This window comes from Salmo salar, chromosome ssa13, assembly GCF_905237065.1.
Source record: "Salmo salar chromosome ssa13, Ssal_v3.1, whole genome shotgun sequence".
Classification (NCBI taxonomy): Eukaryota; Metazoa; Chordata; class Actinopteri; order Salmoniformes; family Salmonidae; genus Salmo; species Salmo salar.
The window spans coordinates 69698196-69725046 of NC_059454.1; the positions used below are offsets into that span (position 1 = coordinate 69698196).

Consider the following 26851-nt stretch of genomic DNA (forward strand, 5'->3'; position numbering starts at 1 on the left):
AATAATTCAGGACACATTTAGATGTGACAAGGCAATGAGACATTAACAGACATTCAGAGACATGACTTCTAATAATTTTTCTGACTTTTTAAAGTTTCACAAATTGGAGGGATTTATAAAATTGAAGCAGTTCAATAAAAACATACAAAACAAGGAATTTTCCTACCCCATTTACATTTGTGAATATAATATTTGGCCGGGAGAATAATAATGTTACTAAAATAGTTCTGATTGGATAAGGATAAGCATAATGCCATTTAACGTCATCAAAGGTAAACATAGGTCATTTTTGAGATTTTATGCACAACAATTGATGAATTTCAAGCCAAAGTTTACTAGAATGCCGGCATGAAAAAAATAAATGCTTTATAGACTCTAAATCAGAGGAGCAAAAAACACAAGGTGTTTTGTCAAAATTGAAACTTTTGTGCAAGAAATCATTAACAGAGTAGATGGAAGAAAATATTTTAAAATGAGTTTCTTTAACTTTTGGGATAACTACACATTTAAGGTAAAAGGTAGTAGCTTTTGACCAAAGTATGAGTTGGTCACTTCCAATGCAAAATATTGAATTATAATCACAATTTCTTTTTAATTAACTGCCAATCGGATCCACTTATTGTTGCATATTTTATCCACAATGTTCAAGTCATTAATTTGCCAACTTGGAAAAGTGGGAACAACCTCATAATATAACAAAGTGTTCTTAATAAGTCCAAGTAAAAAAAGTGAATTTGCTTTGCAAACCTTAATATGTTCTCTCTGAGATAGATATCATTTCAACTATTTAATCTCAAAAGTACCCACTAACAACTCAAAATCAATAGCCTGTAAACCTCTATGATCATAGTCTTTCAATAATTGAGATTTTCGAATATAATGAGATGTATTCCTCCAAATAAATCTAAATATAACAGAATTGACTTTGTTGATGTTATTAGAAGGAAATTCTAGAGAAACCATCAGTCTTGGTCAAAATAATATGACCCAAAATTGAGATATCACATTGCAGCCAATGAATTAAAGATACTCTTATGGAATTAATTATACTATCAATGTGTAAAAATTCTCTATCAGAATTTTTTTACATTTTAACAATTCCTAAATATTTAACTTCCTTTAAACAGGTATGGAGACCATGTTCACGAAGTAACAGCAATGAATTGGCATAAGATCACATTTGTTAAGGTTGAGAGTCAACCCAGAGGCCATAGAACATTTCTTGATACTGTCAATAGCCAAGGAAATAGCCAAACTATACTTTAGGAAATGGTCATTATCATCTGCAAATTGACTGATATTTATATCTTTACCAAAAGTATATATCCCTTTTATTTGTTAAGAAATAAGGCTAATAAATCTGTGATTAAAATAAATAAAAGAGGCGAGATTGAACAACCTTGTCTAATTCCTGTAGTAATAGAGAAACGAGGGGATGTTCCATTGCTCATAGCCACCATCATTATACAACATCCTTATCACTTTACATAAATTCTCCCTAAACCCAAAAGTAGAGATAGTTCTAATAAAATTGTTGTGCTCTAAGGTGTCAAATGCCTTAAAAAAAATCTAAAAACAATGTAAAGCCATTTTCTTCTAGGTAATCACTGTAATCTAGAATATCTAATACCAATTGTATATGGTTATGAATATTCCTTCCTTTAATGAAGACTGATTGCGTTTTATTGATATCATCAAGGCCTTTTTTTCAGCCTATTAGCATAGAAATGGGCTAATAACTTATAGTCAGTTGCCAACAATGTGATTGGTCTCCAATTGACCAAATAAAGATAGTCCTTCTTTGGTTTGGGTATAAGAACTATTAGTTCCTGTTTCAAAGAATGAGGTAAGATAGCGTTAGCAATACCCTCATTGTAGACCAAAAGCAATAATTCTCTAATATCAGGCCAAAAATGTTGATAGAACTCAAGAGTCAGGTCATCCGGTCAAGGAGATTTGTTTAATGGCTTGGTCCAACTCAGTAATATCTATATCAGAATCACAAAGTTTCTTAAACCTTTCTTCTATAGACTTAACAGAGCTACAAACTGAATCAAAAAAGTACTATAGGAAGAGCATATTTCCTTATTAATCACTTCAAGATCATCAGACATAGTATTATTAACATAAATTGATGAAATACTATTCCTAGTCTGCCTTCTTTTCTCCAAATTAAAGAAATAAGATGTATTTTTTTCACCTTTCTCAATCCATTTGGTCTTTGAGAGGATGAAGGCACCCTGTGCCTTATTGTTGTACATGTCGTCCAGTTCACATTGGCATTTTGCAAGATCAGCTTTTTCATCGTCATTTAAATCAAGTGTATTGCTCAGCCTGTTAAAATCAACAATAATATCCATCTGCTTGGAGAATATTTTTTGAGTTAGCATTTTACCAGTACTGATGGCAAGACAGCAAATTCTGAATATAATAATTTCCCATTTGCTAGTAGAAGAATGAGCAAATTCGAGACAGGTCTCTGATAAGATTTTTAAACTGTAAACAAAAACACAAATTTAAAAAAAGAAAAGAGTAACATTTCTAGTATGATTTTAAAAATATATTGTCGTTATCTAGACAAAAAGAAAGAAGGATGGAACAATGGTCTGTCAGACAAGATGAGAAAATACTAAATTCACTGACACGATTCAGAAGATTGGAAGACACCAACCAATAATCAATTCTAGATTTTAATTGTCTGTCACTCGTTGTAGGTTTAAAACATGTTTTTAAGTTGGATTCTGAGAACGCCAGATATCAGAACGTTTAAAGTTAGAGCAGAAATTAAGAATTAAGTTATTAAAACAATGGCCTGAATGCCTGGTGGGATACCTATTGATCCAGTCACCAGGAGCAACATTATAATCACCTCCAACAATGTTATCTGTTGAATATTTGGTTTTAAACTCAGTTAAGACCTTGCTTATAGATGTTAGAAGAAGATTGTTTCTTGACTGTATGTTATTATGACCATAAATATTTCCCAATATGTAATGTGACTCTTTATACTCATAAACAACAGTTATCCAGTGACCCTCATCATCTTATTTGCTTTCTTAAACTGTACCTGAAAAACGTCTGAAAAGTTTTGCCACACCAGCAGAATGAGATGAGCCATGGCTAAAAAGTATCTTGTCACCCCATTGTGAAGTCCAAAATTGTAATTAAACATCTGAGGAATGTGTCTCTTGAAATAACAAAACAATTGGACTTTAATGAATCTTTACAAAAAATAAAAATAGCCTTGTGTTTTATATTGTTGCATAATGTCCTGGTGTTCAAGGATAAAAAGGAAAGCAACATTTTGAACGAGAAGAATATCAGAGAAAAAAATTGTTGTCTACAATAAACAAACGAATAGGTTGTGGAATAACAACACATCTTAAATTAATAGTTTACATATTAAATTGAACTCTAAATCTTCAAATAAATAAATACAGCTCTGAAGGCTTATCAAGTCATATGAAAAAAGACATGGAGATTTACTTACATAATATCGATCTTGAAACAAAATGAAATGAATAAAACCTGAATGATAGCAGGCCAACTCGTAGAAGAGCACCAATCAGTCAGTGACTTAGCACCACTCTGCGACCATCAATGACAGCAAGCCCCTCACGAAAGAAGGCTTTTATTTCCCTGCGTCTTGCCTCATCAATGGCCATAGCTTCGCATGGGCATCCCTGTCGTGCTTGCTCAAATCTTCTGCAAAGCAGATGCTTTTCTCCCTGCAGATCGGCGCTAGCTTCGCAGCTCTCCACACCTCATCTCTCACATTCCTCAACACAAACAGCATGATGACCTGTCTGTGTCTGTTCATCTCCTTTCTCTTGTCCCCAAGACAGTGTACAACATCTACTGTGATGTTCAGAGTGAGCAGGGGGATATGGAACAATCTTCCAAATAATGTCGATCACAATCCTTCTGATAATCTCACCATCAGTTTCAGGCAGCCCGTTCAGTCTCAGCCCCCGTCGGCACTCATTTTCTTTTGTCAGGGCATCAACTTTCTTTTTCAATAGTTTCACATCAGTGGTGATGCATTAAACTCTGTAGTTTTGGAAACGTTTGCAATCGAGAGGGTATTTTTATGAATCCTCTCATCAAAGCCATTCAGCCGAAAGGCTTGCTCTGCGAATTTCTTGTTTAAACCCTGGATTGCTGCAAAGATGGCGTCATTGGTGATAGGCTGGGGTGGTTGAGTCTGCCCGGCATCACTTTCTTGTTGTCTCTTCAGGTTGGGGGGTTTCAAAGGGGTTATTTGGACACCTGTACCGAAGAAGAATTCCTCCGACCTTGGTACCGTTTCTTCTGGGGGAGTGTCAAAATCCTCCATATAGTTGACAGTATTAACCTTGGTTACAATAGCTCCCTCTACATTTTTGCTATCTTCCATCTTAGCTAACGCTGATTTCTTGCTAGCTAGTCTTGGCTGAAATTGCTCCACAAAGTGGAAAAGTGATGTTCAATAAACCACTTAACTAATTGAATGAAAAATAAACACAGAGTTGAAATGTAACTTTAACTGTGTTTGTCGTCAAACTGAAATTAGGTCTTGAATTCAATTTAAAGCTTTCAGGAGCTCAGTTTAATGTGAACACTCACTCTGCCATGTTGCCGCCCCCCCCCCCCCCGTGCACACACACACTCACATGGCAAAGCTCAAACTATCTCAAATACCTAATCCTACTTCCTGAAGGTCATGAGAACAACTTCAAAATAATAAATAATGTCCTTGAACAATAATAGAAAAAAGCAGTCAAAAGCCAAAGCCTAACAAACATAAATATTCATTGTGTGCCTCCTCAAACACAGCGATCTCTGCCCACAAAAGTCATTCCATGCCTCCAACTATGATTGTCCCAGCATCCATATAAGAACATCAGTCAACAATGCATAAACCCAACAAACCCAACAAAGCCATTGAATCGTGGGAGCAGTAGTCTATGTGCGATAAAGAGACTGGAACTACAAAGGCAGAGAGAGGGAAAATTGAGGAGAAAAATTGAAGGGTTAGACTATAGCGTATCCCCAGTGGTCCACTATAGACTGTGTTTGTGTGAATTCACCATTATTTCCCGGATTTGTTATTGAGCAGCATTGATTTTCTCCCCTACTGTCGATGAGGCTCCAGGGGTATCCTAGCAGCCTATCTGCTCTTTGCACCGCTATCGAGTTTCTCGCCTGGGCACCCTTAGCTTGACCACCCCCTAGTACTCCAGTCCTGGCTTGAATAACCAGTGGGAAGGAAAACCGAAAAAGAGATAGTGGGAGAGCAGGGCGTCTTAAAGAGGAAGACCCATGATAATTCCTTTCTTTACATTCCAAGGACGAAGCCCACTAGACCAGACAACAGTACTGCTGCTTAGGTCCATAAAGATCTAGATCAACTCCCCGAGCTAACAAGGTAAAAATCTGTCGTTCTGCCCCTGAACAAGGCAGTTAGCCCACTGTTCCTATGCTTTTATTGTAAATAGGGTTTTATTAACTGACTTACCTAGTAAACTGGTATATGACTAAAGAGTTAACAAAGGTTAAATATTTTGCATCACTTTCAATCCCCCATATATTTTTTGCTAATATATATATGTATATATTCACCACCGTTCAAAAGTTTGGGGTCACATAGAAATGTCCTTGTTTTTTAAAGAAAGCACATTTTTTGTCCATTAAAATAACATCAAATTGATCAGAAATACAGTGTAGACATTGTTAATGTTGTAAATGATTATTGTAGCTGGAAACGACTGATTTTGAATGGAATATCTGCTTAGGCGTACAGAGGCCCATTATCAGCAAACATCTCTCCTGTGTTCCAATGGCACGTTGTGTTAGCTAATCCAAGTTTATCATTTTAAAAGGCTAATTGATCATTAGAAAACAATTTTGCAATTATGTTAGCACAGCTGAAAACTGTTGTGCTGGCTAAAGAAGCAATAAAACTGGCCTTCTTTAGACTAGTTGAGTATCTGGAGCATCAGCATTTGTGGGTTCGATTACAGGCTCAAAATGGCCAGAAACAAAGCACTTTCTTTGGAAACTCGTCAGTCTATTCTTGTTCTGAGAAATGAAGGCGAGAAATCGCCAAGAAACTGAAGATCTCGTACAATGCTGTGCACTACTCCCTTCACAGATTAGAGCAAACTGGTTCTAACCAGAATAGAAAGAAGAGTGGGAGGCCCCGGTGCACAACTGAGCAAGAGGACAAGTACATTAGAGTGTCTAGTTCGAGAAACAGGCACCTCACAAGTCCTCAACTGGCAGCTTCATTAAATAGTACCTGCAAAACACCAGTCTCAACGTCAACAGTGAAGAGGCAACTCCGGGATGCTGCCCTCCTAGGCAGAGTTCCTCTGTCCAGTGTATGTGTTCTTTTAACTATTTTAATCTTTTATTTTTATTGGCCAGTCTGAGATATGGCTTTTTCTTTGCAACTCTGCCTAGAAGGCCAGCATCCCAGAGTCGCCTCTTCACTGTTGACGTTGAGACTGGTGTTTTGTGGGTACTATTTAATGAAGCTGCCAGTTGAGGCCTTGTAATGGCATTAGCCTACGTTAGCCCAATCGTCCTGCAGGGGACCCACTGATCCTGAAGAAGTTTTAACATAAATAAGTTTTATGGGCACAGTATGTTTTACATTAGTTATCTTGTTGTTGTTAGTCTCAACCTTCAGCTACATTCAACCCCTCCAATCACTTAACACCATCCATATTGGATTTCTATTGCCATATATTTTTCAACTGTGCTGTGATGTTTCACCAAAGTTCTGAACCTTTCTATAATCATTGTTTCTACAGATTGAAAATATTTTTTTCTAACGAAAGTATTATATTATTGATCAATTTACTATGAATTTTCAGATCACCCAGTAGTGCTATCTGCAGGGTTAGCTCCAGGTAAATATTGCAATTCTTCAGCCATTCCTGGACCTGTGACCAAAAACAAGCTACTGTACATATGGACAGTGCCAAAACAAATAATCTAATGATTCTGCCTCTTCGCAGAACAATCTGCAGAGCTGGGAAGGTTGCATCCCCAGTATAAATAACATTCTATTAGTTGCAAGAATTTGGTTTAATAATTTCATGGAAAAATTCTGAATTTTGAATCCGGTGTCATTTTGCGTATCAGTTCATAAACCATGTGCCATGGAATCGGTACGTCCAAAATTACTTCCCAACTATTTTGCAATCTATATGACTCGGCTGTCAATTTGTTGGTCTGTAAATAAAACTGGCATACTTTTTTATTTATCACAATTATCTTTAAGCAATTATGGCCTTTAATGCAGGGCGACAGACAAATTCCTTACTTTTTTCCCCTTCCATCTTCGTCTCCCAATTTTGCCGTAATGCTGCAATTAGTTGGTTGTAATTTTGGGAGGAGCAGACATTTTCTTCGGTTTTTATTAGCTGCATGTATGACATAACTCCACCAGTCGTATTTATGATATCATTTATAAAGATTATACCTTTTTTTAAACAATGTTTTTTAATCAATTAGTATATTTGAATTTAACCACAATATTATTTCTGTCCTTTCTGGTGGATTAAATTGACATTGCAACCAACTTTCTATGGCTTGTTTGAAAATTTCAAATAACTAAAAGTGAGAGGTTGTAATCTGAATAAAGGGAAAAATGCATTAATTGAAAATAGGGTGGGACGTTCTTTTTAATTTGCTAGAAAACCAGTTTAGATTTAAGTATACATTTGGTATGACTGAAGCCTTTAGTGAGAGGTCTTATGCATTAATATGTAATAATTTCTACCCTCCGAATTCATATTCATTATATAAATAGGCCCGTTTAATTTTGTCTGGCTTGCAGTTCCAAATAAAACATTTTCTCAAATAATTAAAAAAACTGTTCACTAGGTGTAGGCAAGTCCTTATGTAAATAGGTAAACTGGGATATGACTAAAGATTTAATCAAGATACATTTTCCACAAATAGAAAGGTATTTACCTTTTCATGGTAGCAAGATCTTATCTATTTTTGCTAACTTTCTATTAAAATTTATTGGAGTGAGGATATGTATACCGAGTATGTCCACATCCCTGTCAGACCATTTTATTGGTAAACTACACTGTAATGTAAAAGTTCTCCAAAATTGAAATATTCCAGGCATTTATATATAAACTCCAGTCGTACTTTATCAAAAGCCTTTTCAAAGTCAGCTATGGCCTGGTTTCCCAATACTTTCCTTATATAATCACCAATGTATCGTCCATGTAAAAAACCTGTCTGATTAGAATGAATATTCCCGACAGTACCTTATTAATTCTATGCGCTATACATTTTCCAAGAATTTTTGCATCACAACCCTGAAGTGTATTTAATTTTAATGGACTGGATCTTTGTATTTCCCACTTGTATCCTGTTTCAGTAATAATGAAATCAGACCTTCTTGTTGAGTGTCTGATAAACTACCATTTACATAGGTGTGGTTAAAACATGCTAATAATGGCCTTCGGAGTATATAAAAAAAGTTTTGATATACCTCAACAGGTATTCCATCCCTGGACTTTTCCCGAACTTTAATTGCAACAAGAAGTTCCTCCTCTGTAATTTCACCTTCACATGAGTCTTTCTGTATGGCTGTTAATTGTACAATATTAACAGAAGAAAATCTATACAATTAGCTTTGGTTAGAGGAGATGGATGACACTAAAACTAAAACACATGCTTAAAGTACTTTGCTCTTTCAAAATAGAATTTGGTGAATCGTAGGTCATTTGAAACAAGTTTCAGTAACTTATTTTTGGTAGCATTTCTATGTTGAAGATTAAAAAAGAATTTGGTGCATTTTTCCCCATATTCCATACAGTTTGCTTCATTAGTATTTTTGTTTTTCCTCTAACTTATTGTGAGCCTCTATGGTACAGTTTTTATTGCTACCTACAGTTAAAGTCGGAAGTTTACATACACTTAGGTTGGAGTCATTAAAACTCGTTTTTCAACCACTCCACTAATTTCTTGTTGTCACAACTGTCGTCATGGAGAGAAGAAGTGGACCAAAATGCAGCAGAGTTAGTGTTCAGCATCATTTAATTCAAAAAAAAGATGACTGGAACACTACAAAACAAGAAAATACTGACAGCTCAACAGTTAACACACTGAACAGAAACAATTACCCACAACCCCAAAGAAAAACACACACTCCTATATAGGACTCCCAATCAAAGGCAACTCAACACACCTGCCTTCAATTGGGAGTCCTAATCACCAACACAACCATTCACACACACAAAAACCCTGCCACATCCTGACCAAAACTAATCCAATTGCTCCCTCTGCTGGTCAGGATGTGACACTTGTTAACAAACTATAGTTTTGGCAAGTTGGTTAGGACATCTACTTTGTGCATGACAAGTAATTTTCCCAACAATTGTTTACAGACAGATTATTTCACTTATAATTCACTATATCACAATTCCAGTGGGTCAGAAGTTTACATACACTAAGTTGACTGTGCCTTTAAACAGCTTGGAAAATTCCAGAAAATGATGTCATGCTTTAGAAGCTTCTGTTAGGCTAATTGACATAATTTGAGTGAATTGGAGGTGTACCTGTGGATGTATTTCAAGGCCTACCTTCAAACTCAGTGCGTCTTTGCTTGACATCATGGGAAAATCAAAAGAAGTCTGGTTCATCCTTTGGAGCAATTTCCAAACGCCTGAAGGTACCACGTTCATCTGTACAAACAATAGTATGCAAGTATAAACACCATGGGACCACGCAGCCGTCACTCCTCTCAGGAAGGAGACGTGTTCTGTCTCCTAGAGATGAACGTACTTTGGTGAGAAAAGTGTAAATCAATCCCAGAACAACAGCAAAGGACCTTGTGAAGATAATGGAGGAAACAGGTACAAAAGTATCTATATCCACAGTTAAACGAGCCCTATATCGACATAACCTGAAAGGCCGCTCAGTAAGGAAGAAGCCACTGCTCCAAAACCGCCATTAAAAAGCCAGACTATGGTTTGCAACTGCACATGGGGACAAAGATCATACTTTTTGGAGAAATGTCCTCTGGTCTGATGAAACAAAAATATAGCTGTTTGGCTGTAATGACCATCGTTATGTTTGGAGGAAAAAGGGGGAGGCTTGCAAGCCAAAAAACACCATCCCAACCGTGTAGCACGGGGGTGGCAGCATCATGTTGTGGGGGTGCTTTGCTGCAGGAGGGACTGGTGCACTTTATAAAATTGATGGCATCATGAGGGAGGAAAATGATGTGGATATATTGAAGCAACATATCAAGACATCAGTCAGGAAGTTAAAGCTTGGTCGCAAATGGGTCTTCCAAATGGACAATGACCCCAAGCATACTTCTAAAGTTGTGGCAAAATGTCTTAAGGACAACAAAGTCAAGGTATTGGAGTGGCCATCACAAAGCCCTGACCTCAATCCCATAGAAAATTTGTGGCCGGAACTGAAAAAGCATGTGCGAGCAAGGAGGCCTACAAACCTGACTCAGTTACACCAGCTTTGTCAGGAGGATTGGGCCAAAATTCACCCAAATTATTGTGGGAAGCTTGTGGAAGGCTACCTGAAATGTTTGATCCAAGTTAAACAATTTAAAGGCAACGCTACCAAATACTAATTGAGTGTATATGAACTTCTGACCCACTGGGAATGTGATGAAGGAAATAAAAGCTCTCCACTATTATTCTGACATTTCACGTTCTTAAAGTAAAGTGGTGATCCTAACTGACCTAAGACAGGAATTTCTTTTACTAGGATTGAATGTCAGGAATTGTGAAAAACTGAGATGAAATGTATTTGGCTAAGGTGTATGTAAACTTCCGACTTCAACTGTACCTGTTCTGTTAGACCTTCTATTTCCTTTGTTGGTATGGACTCCTTTGACGTAAATTGCTTATGTTTTAGAGATGAGTACTGAATTGCATGGCCTCTAAAGGCACATTTAAAATGTATCCCTTACAATAAGCAGATTTGCTGTACCAACAGTGTCTTGCAAAAGTATTCATCCCCCTTGGCGTTTTTCCTATTTTGTTGCATTACAACCTGTAATTTAAATTGATTTTTATTTGGATTTCATGTAATGGACATACACAAAATCGTCCAAATTGGTGAAGTGAAATGAAAAAAATTACTTCTTTCCAAAATTAAAAATAAAATAAAAATGTAAAGTATAGGTTCGTGCATATGTATTCACCCCTTTTGCTATGAAGCCCCTAAATAAGATCTGGCGCAACCAATTACCTTCAGAAGTTACATAATTAGTTAAAGAAAGTCCACCTGTGAGCATTCTAAGTGTCACATGATCTGTCACATGATATCAGTATATATACACCTGTTCTGAAAGGCCCCAGAGTCTGCAACACCACTAAGCAAGGGGCACCACCAAGTAAGCGGCACCATAAAGACCAAGGAGCTCTCCAAACAGGTCAGGGAAAAGTTGTGGAGAAGTACAGATCAGGGTTTGGTTACAAAAAAAATTACGAAACTTTGAACATCCCACGGAGCACCATTAAATACATTATTCAAAAATGGAAAGAATATGGTACCACAACAAACCTGCCAAGAGAGGGCTTCCCACCAAAACCCACAGACCAGGCAAGGAGGGCATTAATCAGAGAGGCAACAAAGAGACCAAAGATAACCCTGAAGGAGCTGCAAAGCTCCACAGTGGAGATTGGAGTATCTGTCCATAGGACCACTTTAAGCTGTACACTCCACAGAGCTGGGCTTTACAGAAGAGTAGCCAGAAAAAAAGCCATTGCTTAAAGAAAAGAATAAGCAAACACGTTTGGTGTTCACCAAAAGGCATGTGGAAGAAGGTACTCTGGTCAGATGAAACTAAAATTGAGCTTTTTGGCCATCAAGGAAAAGCTATGTCTGGCACAGACTCAACACCTCTCATCACCCCGAGAGCACCATCCCCACAGTGAAGCATGGTGGTGGCAGCATCATGCTGTGGGGATTAGTTTCCTCCACAGGGACTGGGAAACTGGTCAGAATTGAAGGAATGATGGATGGTGCAAAATACAGGGAAATTCTTGAGGGAAACCTGTTTCAGTCTTCCAGAGATTTGAGACTGGGACGGAGGTTCACCTTTCAGCAGGACAATGACCCTAAGCATACTGCTAAAGCAACATTCAGGTGGTTTAAGGGGAAACATTTAAATGTCTTGGAATGGTCTAGTCAAAGCCCAGATCTCAATCCAATTGAGAATCTGTGGTATGACTTAAACATTGCTCTACACCAGCGGAACCCATCCAACTTGAAGGAGCTGGAGCAGTTTTGCCTTGAAGAATGGGCAAAACTCCCAGTCGCTAGATGTGTCAACCTTATAGAGACATACCCCAAGAGACGTGCAGCTGTAATTGCTGCAAAAGGTGTCTCTACAAAGTATTGACTTTGGGGGGGGTGAAAAGTTATGCACACTCAAGTTTTCATTTTTTTGTCTTATTTCTTGTTTGTTTCACAATAAAAAGTATTTTGCATCTTCAAAGTGGTAGGCATGTTGTGTAAATCAAATGATACAAGCCGCCCCCCCCAAATCTATTTTAATTCCAGGTTGTAAGGCAACAAAATAGGAAAAATGCCAAGGGGGGTGAATAATTTCGCACGCCACTGTATGTTATGTCGGAAAAATTATATTATAAATTGCTCTGTTCTAGTAAACAACAAGTTATCATCCAGTAGACTTTGATTCAATTTCTAATATCCTCTCCCACGTGGAAATTCAGTAAGAGTAATGTATATGCCAATTATCTGATGGTCCGACCGCATTCTATCCCCTATCAACACTTTTATAACCTTAACTTCCTCGCTTTGTCTTTCACTGGCTCTATTACTCTCTAACTTGTCTAGCTTCCATTGTCTTACACTTTAATCATTTAGCAGACGCTCTTATCCTGACATACATGAGCAATTGGAGTCAAGTGCCATGCTCAAGGGCACATCGACAGATTCTTCAGCTAGTCGGCTCGGGAATTCAATCCAGCGACCTTTCAAATATTGACCCAACGCTTTTAATCGCTAGGCTACCTGCTGCTCAGGTCTTGGCAAGTTTAGTAGCGCAAGGACTATACCATTGTTACTCTGTGATGCATCTCTCAGTTATGTAGGCACACGTGGCAATATTGGCCATTGATCTGTAAAGCTATAGTTTTCTTAGAGACAATCTCGGTCATTTACACTCTTAACATATAAATGCAGCCTGTCGAATGATTGCTAGAACCCGATTGGCTTTCAGCTCTCATACTGAAGCTCAAACGAATCTCCACATTGAATATGAGCGCATTTGAACAAGAGACACATCTAATAAAGTCTTCAGATAGCATCTGCAACGCTGACATCAGTCAATCCCTCTGCAATAGATTATTTTGCCTCTGCGGTCAGCACAATACTCCCTCATTGTGCTGCTATAGATCTGAGGAGTGGACTGTCTCTCCATCTCTACCTGTACTCCATTAGGGTTTTGTGATGAGACCAATGGACAGAGGGAAGAAAGAAAGGGGAGAGAGAGAAAGAAAGGGAAAGAGAGAGGATATAGACTCAGCTTTATCAATACACGCCCACCGCTGAGATAAACAGATTATTGGGAGGCTGTATTTCAAAAGCAAATTTACATCCTACACATTTGCCTCTGAACCCCCCCACCCCCCCCCACCCCCACCCACTCAAAACAATACACACACGCGCACACACGCACATACACACACACACACACACACACACACACACACACACACCACTAACCCTCCCCACACCACTCTCTGACTCATAACCATCAAGCTGCAGTGACAAGCTGGGAAGCAGCTGGATATTTCACAAACTGACCAGGAATTCAAAAATAATATTAGTCAAGCTGTCAGAAGTGTTCAGAGAAGGGGGAAAGAATGGATAAAAAAGATTGTGTAACAAAAAAATGTATTTAAAAAAGGATGCAAAAAAAATGAAAAAGCAAGCAAGAACGAAAGTCATATTGATCATTACATTAACTGCAATGAAAAAACTGCTTCAGTCAACATCGGTCAACAGCAATTTCTCAACTCCCCTGTGTAGTACTCAGAATACAGGAGTCTGCAACTCAAACCAACCATAACATATAGCCTATACTGTATACCTGACCATGGGAAGCCCATAACCTTGAGTGCCAAGGCATGAGTGGAAGTGTGTGTTTGTATGTGTTGGCCAGTATTACAGTATTGATTGGCACGCTGCAACATGCGGCCAGAGCAGGGGAGCTCATTAGAGAAGTAGCAAGGTAAACACACCCCTCCCTCCACTTAACTCCTCCCCAACTCCCCCTGCCTGTTCCTCCCCATCGCCTATCTATACCGTGTCATTACAGGAGCCAGAGGAGCAGGGCACAGCAAGAGCTTCCCATTACACCTTCTTCCTAGCTGCCTGCTGCACACACACACACACACACACACACACACACACACACACACACACACACACACACACACACACACACACACACACACACACACACACACACACACACACACACACACACACACACACACACACACAAACAAACACTCATACAGACACACACACATATATACCACCAGCATATACAAGCACAAACACACCAGCACTGTAGATATAAACACACAGACAAGATCTCATCCTATTTAACAGATATGCAGAGACTTATTAGACTTTCTCAAATACAGACACACTCTTCTATTCTTACACTGACATATTTGTATACCTTCTTTAATCCAGAATCCTTTTCAGATACTTACATTCACACACGTATCCAGACCAATACACAAACTCTCAGACACAAGCAGATATGCACATGCGAACAGTAAAACTGGTTTAGACAAACACACTGAATGTCAACAGTGAAAGTCACCAGAGAAACATTTGATCTAGAGAACAATGCTCAAAGGAATGGGTTGCTCATAAAAGCAGACATTAAAAGCTTGAGACGCTTTCACAGCAGACACCAGACAACGGATTTTACTGGAGAGACTAAAAGTTTTCTGGAGCTAAATGTGTTCCCTTAAAAAAAAACAGATGTCATTGTAATTGTCACCAAAACTGTTCCCTCGCAGCACCTCAACAAAAGCATTTTGACATCCTCCTTATAAACATCCATTGCACATGTATGCACTTCATATACCAAACTGTTCAGTTCATCAAAAATGACTTGTCAGCTCTCCTCACTAAGTCCCATCATGGCAGATTTCAGAAAATATGCCCTCAAAAGATGTTTATGAAAATATAGGAATAGGAATATAGGAATATCACAGTGCAACTGATGTTGAATTGTGAATAAGTCTACTAAAGACAATGCATCCTCTTTCTTTGCTGTAGGCAGGGAACCTCTCTCATTTGAACTTGTCTCACTGCACTTCAAATCATTTACAAGTCAACCTATTCATCATGACTAACAAAATAACAGCTAAGTTCACATGAAACCGCAAAATGAAATATCATTTCATTTTCAAATATCAAATACATTTTCAAATTCCCATGCATCAGTCAGCAGACCTACGGATGTTCTCTCATGCCAACTCTTCTTAATTCCTTCTCCTTTCAGCTCCCTCTCTACACTCAAATGAACACTGAAGAGAGCCATACCAATAGAGGTTAGTCAATGAGTCAGCCGGTCAGAGAGTCAGAGAGTCATTCTTTTAAATAAATTAACTTCAAGTGTCATTTTCTAGCTTTACACGTGCTTTCATGAGAACTATTCTTACTTCACCCTTCTACTCCTCTTTCTACACTATACTATTATTACATTACAAAGCCCCACTTGCATACAATGATCAGCCGTTATGACAGTCAGTCAGTCATTCTTAGCAATTAGACAACAGAGGTCCACTTATTACTTGTTTTTTTACACTCAAAAAAGCCCCACACATACAGCACCTTATACAATCATAAAACTTAGAACATCCAATCATTGAAATAAGCAGAGAGAAGCACCGTTGAGAAGCGTCAGACAGTGGTCCACTCACCATTGAAGCTGGCTTTACATATGTTTTTACGATAGCACCTATAACTTCTTCTTACTACCACTCAACAAAGCACCACACATGTAGCACCATACATACAATGTAAGACAGCAGAGAGAAGTACAATTGAGAAGTGTCAATGCAGTGGTCCACTCACCATTGAAGCTGGAGGTGAAGTTTCCCCAGTCCAGCTGCAGGGTGGTGTTGAATGAGGGGATGGAGGAAAGATTGAAGAACAGCTCGCTGCTGTTGGACGGGTCTCTCAGGGTGTCTGTGAATAGGTTCATCTGGAGCAGGGTCTTGATCAGGTAGCGCAGCATCTTGCCGCTATAGCTGTCAAAGGGGGGGACCTCTTCTATCTGTCCGTTTAGCTCTATGAAAGACTCTATAAGCAACACTCTGCCTCCCACTCTCTCATTGAAAGAAGTGTTAAATGAGGGTCCTAAATGTATTATGAATGTCAACTTATTCCCAACGCTGGATTCAATGGTAATTCAGCAAAGTCTTCCACTTTTGAAAAACAGTCATTTATAGGTAAAGTCTAGGAGTTGGAAGGCAGAAAGCAGATTAAAAGGGCAAAAATGAAATCTCATTAACTGTCAGGCTCCGAGGGTTGTCACGTTGTGGGGTACCACTCTATTCTTCCCTTTCTTTTCTTCTCCTCCTCCGAGCACATCGGATTGTTTCCTCCTGCTCTCCTTTTGTTCTGGAATCACATAACTTCACACGGTGTCTGCCACCACACAAAATACACCGCGCCTGTGTGAAAGAATCTAGCTTCTATCTGATGACCCGTCGGATTCGCTGCTCTTTTTTTCACCCCTCCCTCTTTTGCAGCCTGTGTCCCTCCTTCCCTCTCTCTCTCTAGCCCTCCCTCCCTCCCTCTCCCTCCCCCTCTCTCTCTCTTCCTATCCCCAAGCTTCTTGGAATGGTGTGATGGGGTCCCGGGGGTTCCGGGGAGAAAAAGAAAGCAGGTGCCGTCGGCAATAAATGTTTAATTATTGGATTAATAATCATCCCTGGAGCAAGGAGGGGAGAGGGAGAATACACTGTCACTGTCTTTACACAGCACGGGACATGCACTCACAGACACACATACACACACACACACCGGGCACAGATACACACACACAGGCACATATGGTCACTCATAGATGAACACACATCGACATGCATTAAAAGAAACAAACATGAACCGACACTAACGTATGCTGTCCGCTACTGTTTATAATGTCGACCTTTCAATGACTGTATCAGTTTACAATGAGCTGGAACCCACCCACTACTCCTATCTGTGACTATTAATTAGTATTTGTATATATTATATTCCAAACAACGTGTTCAAAACATGATTTCCTTAAGAGTGAGAGCAGTTGCAGGTCAGACTAAATCACAGCTAGTTCAATTGATACATGTATAATTTATGACTATGCTGCGCTGCGTCTATGAAATATGAGAAATCATTGTCAAACACAATTTCATTAATCCAGAACTGATTTGTATCTCTTCATTGGGCATCCGGTGAGGTTATTGCTATGGTGCTACAAATCTAATTTCATAAGTGTACCATTTCTATACAGTATTCAGCATTTTTTCAGATAAAATCATGTTTCATGATACTTTTGTCATTATGTCATCACTTTTTGTGCGATTAAAACGTCTAGGGAAGGTACACAAAAGGTGGACACATGCTGGTGGTTGGTCAACAACACAAGAGGGTGTGGCATCAACTGTCATTTCATCTCGCTATGTAAGACAAGAGCAGATGTCTTCTCATATAGTAAAACTAAACTTCAAATAAGAGAGTGTGATTGATATAGCCGTCTCATCTTTGATGCAAACCTGAGCTGCGACAGAACAAATCACTGTCAATCTGTTTTATAAGACAGAAAGATATGATTTAATATGCCATTACAGATCAGCTAAAATTGTCTAAGACTGCTGGTAAAAAGGAACGGGTTTGTTTCTGAAGAAATATAGGACTCCTATTTAGAACTGTAGGTAAAATAGTGTCTAAGATTACTAGTGAAATCGTAGACACGACGGAGGATCTCAGAGTATACAGTCTATCGTAAGCATTACATGCATCATGGACCTGCATGCATGAATGTGGGCTTGTGGATATATGAATGTGGATATCTACACATGCATGCTGTGTGTGTCTGAGTATTTGGATGCCTGTAAGAGATACTGAATATATACGTGCGTGGACCAAAACGTTTGTGATGTACTGTATCTGTCTAAATGTGTGCATGTGTGTAATAGTGAATTTTATGTCCTTACATTAGTGTGTGCATGTTTCTTAATACGTGTATCTATGTATTTACGATACGATATACTTTATTGTATATTTACATGGAAATTCATTTTGTGAAGTCAGCATACAAAAGTTACACATGCACAACCCACTATAATACATGCAGTACATAAAACTGAAAAGTTAGTGCACAAGTCAAACATATTCAAAATGTGCGTGTGGGTAGTGTGGATATAACAATTTGTTTCACGTGTATGGACAGTGTATGTGCATGTGTGCTGGGTGGTCATGGGTGGTGCAGCCCCCCCACCCCCCTACTGACAGTCTCAGTGTGACTCCTATTAGCAGAGCCTGTCTCCCATCGGGCCCCTGTCCTCCCGCTCTGTCTTGGGGACAATGGGACCCATCCCCGCTACAAAGTTGGCGTGACGACCCCCATCCTGCACCCTTTCCCCGCGGAACTTTCCGGAACCCTCATTTTAAGGGGTCTTCCAATCATGGGGCAGCTGTGGCAGAGGATTCCAAATAGGGTTCTAATCAGCGTACAATATGGGGATGGTATGGACCCCACACGGTCAATCGATAGCCTCTTAGGCTATGTGAGTATGGGCGTTGCGTCATCTCCCCTCTCAACCCCTCTCAGCCCTCACACAAATTGGCCAGTGTAGGCATTGGAGTGCCTCATAGTGAAGGTTCACTGCTTCCCCAATCAAAGCCCTGGATTAACACTGAGGTAACGCACTAAGATAAAAGGACAGAGATACCGCATACAGGGCTATTGCAGCCAACCCCGAGGCTACGGCTGAGGACATGAATGCATGCAAGAAGTCCCACTACGACCTCGGCAAAGTCATCAAAAAGGCAAAATGACAATATAGGAACAAGGTGGAATCCTTTAACACCGGCTCCAAGACTCAACGCATGTGTCAGGGGCTGCAGTCCGTTACGGATTACAAAGGTAGACCTAGCCATGAGTTTTCCAATGATGCCTCTCTACCAGTCGAACATATTGTATTTTATGCACGCTTCGACAAAAATAACACAGAGGAGTACACGAGGGCGCCGCCGTCCCGGAGGACTGGGTGATCTCGCTCTCCGAGGCTGACGTGAATAAGGTTTTTAATCTGGTCAACACTCGCAAGGCCACAGGGCCAGACAGTATTCCAGGGCGCGTTCTCAGAGCATGCGCAGACCAGCTGGCAGGCATCTTCACGGTCATTTTAAACCTCTGCTTGTCCCAGTCTGTAATCCCCACATATCTCATTCCTGTACCCCAGAGAACTCTAAGGCTGCCTGCCACATTGAGTACCACCCTGTAGCACTAACATCTGTAATTATGAAGGGCTTTGAAAGGCTGCTCATGGCACACATCACTTCCAGCATCCCAGACACCCTAGACCCACTCCAATTTGCATAACGCCCCAACAGATCTACAGACGATGCAACCTCATTTGCACTCCACACTGCGCTCTCCCACCTGGACAAGAGGAATACCTATTTGAGAATGCTGTTCATCGACAACAGCTCAGTGTTCAACACCATAGTGCCCTCCAAGCTTGTCACCAAGCTTGGGACCCTAGAACTGAACACCCCGCTCTGCAACTGGATCCTGGACTTCCTGACGGGCCGACCCCAGGTGGTGAGAGAAGGCAACAACACCCCAGCCACGCAGACCCTCCTGTACTCCCTATTTACCCACGACGGTATGGCCACGCACGACTCCAACTCCATCAAATTTGCTGACGACGCGATTGTGGTAGGCCTGATCACCAACGGCTATGAGACAGCCTACAGAGAGGAGGTCAGAGAACTGGCAGTGTGGTGCCAGAACATCAACCTCTCCCTCAACGTCAGCAAGACCAAGGGGGGTACACAAGCCCATTCACATCGACGGGAGAGGGTCAAGAGCTTCAAGTTCCTTGATGTCCACATCAATGACAACTTAACATGGTCCTCTCACACCAGAACAGTTGTGAAGAAGGTACAGCAACTCCTCTTTTCCCTCAGGAGGCTGAAACGATTCTCCATGCTCCCATCCGGAAGGCAGTACCTGTTACGCTCGTCGTAAAGATTGGACCAAGGTGCAGCGTGGTAGGCGAACATTTTACTTTTATTTAAAATGAACACCGACAAAACAACCAAAATACAAAACGAACGTAAAGTTCTGCAGGCTACACAGCAACTATACAAAAACAAGATCCCACAAACTAAAGGTGGAAAAAAGGCTGCCTAAGTATGATCCCCAATCAGAGACAACAATAGACAGCTGCCTCTGATTGGGAACCATACTCGGCCAACAAAGAAATAGAGAAACTAGAATGCCCACCCAAATCACACCCTGACCTAACCAAATAGAGAAATAAAAAGGCTCTCTAAGGTCAGGGTGTGACAGTACCATTGCATCAAGGCTCAGACAGACTCCTAAACAGCTTCTATCCCCTGACCATAAGAATGTTAAAAGGCTAACAACTACCCCCCTCTCCCAGAGACTATCCACACTGATTTTTTTGGCCATCCACAGGTCTCTACCCACTGAGAAGCAACCTATGCTGCTGCGAAAATGATTATTGATTAGATGTATTACTCCATTACACTGCTGTCCATTGATTATTGATTGTCATTACCATTAGTATTTATCTATTTATACTGCTACTGGTCATGTATATATTACCATTACCATGAGTATTTATATATTCCTGCTACCACTTTTCAGCCCTGTTTACATGTTTATCCTACTACAGGTCACTTTTTATGTATAAACCCACCTCAACCACTCCAGTATCCCTGCACATTGAATAAGGTACTGGCACTGACCTGTATGCATTCTTATGCTCTATTAACTCTCATTGTAGTTTATGTGTGGTTTTTATTCTTACTTTAATTTTATTTTCTAATCATTATCTATATTATTATTATCACTGCATTGTTGGGAAAGAGCTCTCAAGGTAAGAATTTCACTGTACTGTTTTACACCTGTTGTATTCTATGCACGTGTCGAATAAACTTTTAAGCTTGAAACTAGTGGCTGGTGAGGTGAAAGCAATGCAAAGATTATCTCTATAGGTGATAGGCTAAATGGCAGTGTCAACATGAGGATGCGGCCTACGAGTAAAGACATGTAAAAGCAGTGCAAAGTTAGAATGAGTTTCTTCGGTGTACGCTCACGATCTCTCTCTCACATGGAAATACCACACCAGAAAAATGAACATAGTGAAACATTAAAAAAGTTATCCTTTTTATATAAAACAATACTAAATATATTAACATGTCACCAAATAATTTATTAAAACATTGTTTTGCAATGAAGGTCTACAGTAGAATTTCATTTTTTTAAATTGTGAAACATTTAAAAAGTAATCCTTTTTAGATAAAACTATAATAAATATATTCACTTCTCCAAATAATTCATTAAAACACTGTTTTGCAATGAAGGTCGAAAAGTAGCCTCAACAGCACTCTCTGGGGGTAGTACCATGGTGTAGCAGGAGCTAGCTTCCATCCTCTGGGTACAAAACCTAGGAGGCTCATGGTTCTTACCCCCTTCCATAGACTTACACAGCAATTATAACAACTCCCGGAGAACGTCCTCCAACCTATCAGAGCTGGCTTTATTTTGTTGTATTTTATTCACTTTAGACTACTCAAACAGAGAGGGGTGTTATGTTAGCAAGCTAGCTATGGCTATGGCTATGGGTATTCAACACTGGAACTCTTCCAAATCAAGGTAAGCTTTTGGTTGCATTAATTTATTGCTGTACTCTGTACTGCATGACTGTAGCGGGTTTACTAGCATGTTAGTTCAAGTAACTGTGTTGACTATGACAACCATATTAGACTGTGTGTAGCGGTTAGCTGTTATTGTATGAAGGTTTGGCTTGGAAAGTTTTTTCACCTGGTCACAGTCATAGACAGCTGTTGTGTTGTGCAATGAAGATGAGAGGAGGAGCGCGAGTAGATGCGAAAAGGAATAATACAACAAGCAAAGTGATCATGCTGCTAGGGGGCTCCCGAGTGGTGCAGTGATCTAAAGCACTGCATCTCAGTGCTTGAGGTGTCACTACAGACACCCTGGCTCAAATCCAGGCTGTATCACAACCAGCTGTGATTGGGAGTCCCATGGGGTGGCGCACAATTGGCCCAGCATTGTCAAGGTTTGTCGGGGTAGGCCATCATTGTAAATAAGAATTCGTTCTAAAATGACTTGCCTAGTTAAATAAAGGTTGCATTTAAAAATTAAAAATAAATTGTATATGGCTGCTATGAAAGTGAACTGTGTTTGAGGGGGATCAGGGGTGTATTCATTCCACCGATGCTGTTGAAAAATGTTTTTTAATCGGAACAAACGGGGATAAACATACCTGAATTTGTCCAATAAAAACTATTGTTTGCAACTGCTGGACTAATGGTTAAACCCTAGATCAGCTATATGCAGGCAAAAGTGTGGAATGTTCTCTTGACCTGTGCACCTATGTTGTAAACTTTAATTCGTAGGCTAGGTTGTAGCAACCTCATGATGGATATAGGGAACATTTTAGTATCATGTATTAGCCTAAACTTAGCGATGTTACATTGAGCTGGGTGAATGGAAAATGAATGACAGTCATCCAATATGCTGTAATAGAAATAAGACCATGCCCATAACAAATAAACAATTCTCCCTCATCTTAAATGGCACCGACCATCATTGACACACACACACACACACACACACACACACACACACACACACACACACACACACATTTGATAACTACTTATTCTTTAGCAGGCACAGTGAACACCACTGGGAGACACACATCCACACCATAATCTTCCCATTTGGAATCATAATGCATTGTCTGAGCAGGATTATTGCCTTCAATATATCACCTCACAAAGACTGACATTTGTCTGTCAAGCCATCAAATAATTGTCCTGGAAATGCACCAGTAAATAGTAATCCAACAAAATGAAATCACTTAAATCAAGCAAAGATGAAGTCGGAAAATGATGCCACTGCTGCATCTCTTGTCTCCGAAGAGGTGCTGAAATAACAAATGTCGATCACATTGACGTAACCTGACAAGATATTGCAGAGGCATAAAGTTTGATATGAAATCGAAAAGAATATGACAGATGTCTGTTACATGGTAGCAATTATCTTTGACACCAAACCAACATTTTCATCACAACCATAAACCAACCATAATAAGCTGGTAATACATTGTGAACCCCCACTTTTTACTGGATTCATAATTTTATCGCTACACCGCTACTGTGTTTTGCCTACTAAACATTTTGACTCTGTACTCTCCTGCTGTTAAGGGAGATCAGTTTTGGTAATATTGTTTGGAACATGTTTGCCCCCAGTAAAAGACAGGCCATCGGCATTCTGGCTGGAAGTGGCGAGCCGGTGAATGGTGGACCTGTGGTGTCAAATGTCTGTTTAGGATGCAGCCCGTACTCTCTATGCTCTGGCTGGTAAGTGCAGGGTGAAGTGTGATGAGAAATAATAGCACAGCAAGGCCAGAACACACAGGAACATATCAAATCAAATCAAATGTATTTATATAGCCCTTCTTACATCAGCTGATATCTCAAAGTGCTGTACAGAAACCCAGCCTAAAACCCCAAACAGCAAGCAATGCAGGTGTAGATGCACATAATGGTATATTAGGACATGGTCCAAACTAACAGCCACTGCATTCCAATTGCTTTTTTCTTCCAAATGCATACATTTGAAGATGTTTATACGGTCTAGAGGACGGTGAGCTGGCCAATCAGCGGTACTCGCATTAATATTTTTTATGACCGGTATACACCCACACCATTCTGTTGTTGAGGTACGCCGACACCATTCCAACACAGAAAAGCAGATTTTTAACATACTTGATTAAACATTTTCTGGAAGGAAACTATTTCACTCATGTTGTAAGTAAGTATAGGTCATATTTCCTAGAAATCTGGAAACACTAGACAGTTACTTTAAAAGGCCATTTTGGAGGTACAGCCTAGTGCTACCAGGTCATCTTGATCACACTGCCATTTGTACTGTCTGGGTCCTCTATATACAGTTACCATTGATGGTCACTCTTGGAAGTGATAAAAAGTGACAGTTCAAATTTGTTCATTTTTTCCGTTCCACTCTCCTCCTGAGTGGCAGTGTTTAAAAAATGGCCTCTAACTGAAGTGTTCCATTCGGAGCTCAGATTGGAGATCGATAGCAGAGCCTGCGTTGTGGCGTCCACTGTTTTTTCTTCCCCTGCTTGAGAAGATCATCAAAATCGAACTCTCATTACCACCCACTCCTCCATCCTCTCCCCAGGCGCCTCCAACAATTAGTCTGACTCAATTAAGTGAGAAGCAACACAGCACAATCGTCTATATTGACTAAACTTTGCATTCTAGAAACCTCCCAGACAAGAGGTGAGAAACATCGTTTTTGTCATTTGCTGTTCTTCTCTGAGACGATTTTCACCTATTTTGTGTACTGTATTGAAGCCATCTAGGCCAATTTAAATTGGGTTTTGTCAAAGGAATCGATGGCATTGAACTTTTACTTATTGACCTCTGTATAGACTTCAGTCTCATTGCTCTTTTGCTGAAGGCACTGGGGCTGTGAATATGTGACTATGCTCTCAGCCATGTCTGCAGTGTCTAGACTAGAAAGCTTAGCCTTTAGAACAAATTGTTAATTTGAATGGCGCAAACAGTACTGGGGACAATAAAGAAAAGAGGCGCATGTCTATGTACACACAAAATGTATACTCTAGTCTGTCAGCATATCAAGTGGCAACCCGTGAGTCAACACATCAACTTATTCCTGTCAGCTTTGTAACAGCAATGGAAACCTGTTCTCCCAGAGATGTTCCTGTTTGCTGAGATGTTCCTGTTTGGTTCATCGTTGAGATCTTTCGAACAGCGAGAAGAGATTTCTGCTATTCACATCTGCAGTTGACCGCGTAAAATCTCTGCTGATGTGGCCCCAGACTGTTACATGGGGCCAGGGGTGGGCAGAACATCTGTTCCCAGGTCTTGCTGTGCCCTGCTGCTCTAATTTGCTCCAGGAAACTCCAGGGTAGCGGTAAAGGACAGCCGGCTGAAGCCCCCTCCTCCTGGTCCCAGCTGGATGGAGGTGCCGACAGACAGCCAGTCCCGTGGTGCGATCAGGATGCAGGTGTGCCATGCCCGCGAGTACTTGGCCCTCTCACAGCTGGATCCACAACCGCCATTGGGGAAGGAGGTTCCTTGCAGTTGGAAGCCTTTTTGGCAACAACACAGAGCGCTGCTGACCCTCGACTGGCGAGCAGTTGGCACGCTCCAACATTAGAGTGACGCTCCTGCACTGCCCATATGCCAGGGTGGTATAATTGGTGCCTCTGTCCCATATACGCTCAGCTGTGAGGCCAGAGGGAGAAAGCCCCCAGAGCAAGATGGCCACTGTCTCTTGAGGTAGTCGTGTCCAATCAAGCCTCACAAACTTGCTCTCCAGGAAATGCCTCGTTTGATATCACAACATTTTCCACAAATCACATCATGAATCGGCCAACTTAACTGTTCACTTCAAAACATTCTAATGCAAACCTTATAGCTGAAACCTTCAGGACTGATGCAGTTTAAAAGCAGAGGTATGCTCTGGTAACACCCTTATCCTTTTATAATATGCCATTCTAGGGAGGCCAGGGGAAGACAGTTTGGCAGGGCCAATGTGCCTGTTAGTCTGGGGATTAGCCATTCTCCAGGGGCCTAAGGTACACTTAGAGCCACGAAGGGAGGAAGTTAAACAAAGAGCTGGATCCTGCCCACAACGGTGACTCTAAACCCTGAGCAAATTCGGCATAATCACACAACAAAGACACAATTAGCCACGACCCCATGAATACTAACTTGGAAAACACACCCCTGTCATTTGTACCCTTTGGACATTCGTTTTTCATGAATTTTACCCACTTACGTTCCTTATCCATATCACATTTTTTCATAAAAAGCTCATATGCAAAAAAATGCTAAGTACTCAATTAAATATGCATTAGAACACCACCCCCCTTACAAACCAAAAGCGCAAATTTTCCAAAACCACAGACCATGTCTGTCTCACTTGGGTTAGCGTCCTCGAATCTGAATGTCTCTTAGAGATTCTCTCCTATTCTCAAGTGCTTCTCCAAACTGACTCTTTGCAGCTAAATATGACCAGTCTGAAACGACCTCACCCACTCACCGGGAAGGGTTGCTTTCTTGCAATCAATACACCGATTGCTTCAGAAAATTGGTGTTCATTCCAATCAGTACTATAAAGAGAAAACAGTGGCATGTAAGAGTGAAGGGGTCTGTGGCGTATTGATTGTTACAAAAGATGAATTATTTGTCAGCCCTGATATTTTAAGGCGGAGAGAACTTTGGTTTGATTGCTTTCCCACTGTGCTGTCTGCTGTTTGGCAGACTTCAAAGAGGCCAAGCATTCCAGGTGAGCGAACTTTGTGAAAATCAATTGTGTGCCCAATCATGGCTTAATCACTGATTTAACCAGGATTCACCTAGAGGGCTTTTTATGTTTTCATGTTTTGAGTACATAACTGGCAACTCCACTGCAAATGCAATGCTTGACAAACTGGCATAGGTGCAGCTTGCATTTAATATATTAGGCAATTAATATTCCTTG

At 40.3% G+C, this 26851-nt stretch overlaps 1 protein-coding gene across 3 annotated transcripts in view; it reads right to left on the minus strand.

Annotated features, from left to right (window-relative positions):
- Nucleotides 1-16719, minus strand: part of LOC106567652 (roundabout homolog 3) — a 300880-nt gene extending 284161 nt beyond the window's left edge. For 2 of the 3 annotated variants that reach the window (XM_014137191.2, XM_014137190.2), the window contains exon 1: nucleotides 16114-16719. In XM_014137191.2, the coding sequence (XP_013992666.1) occupies nucleotides 16114-16276 (163 nt within the window). In that variant the 5' untranslated portion in view covers nucleotides 16277-16719. The remainder of the gene's footprint in view (nucleotides 1-16113) is intronic. The other variant, XM_014137193.2, reaches the window with a different exon arrangement.
- Nucleotides 16720-26851: the final 10132 nt, after the last annotated feature.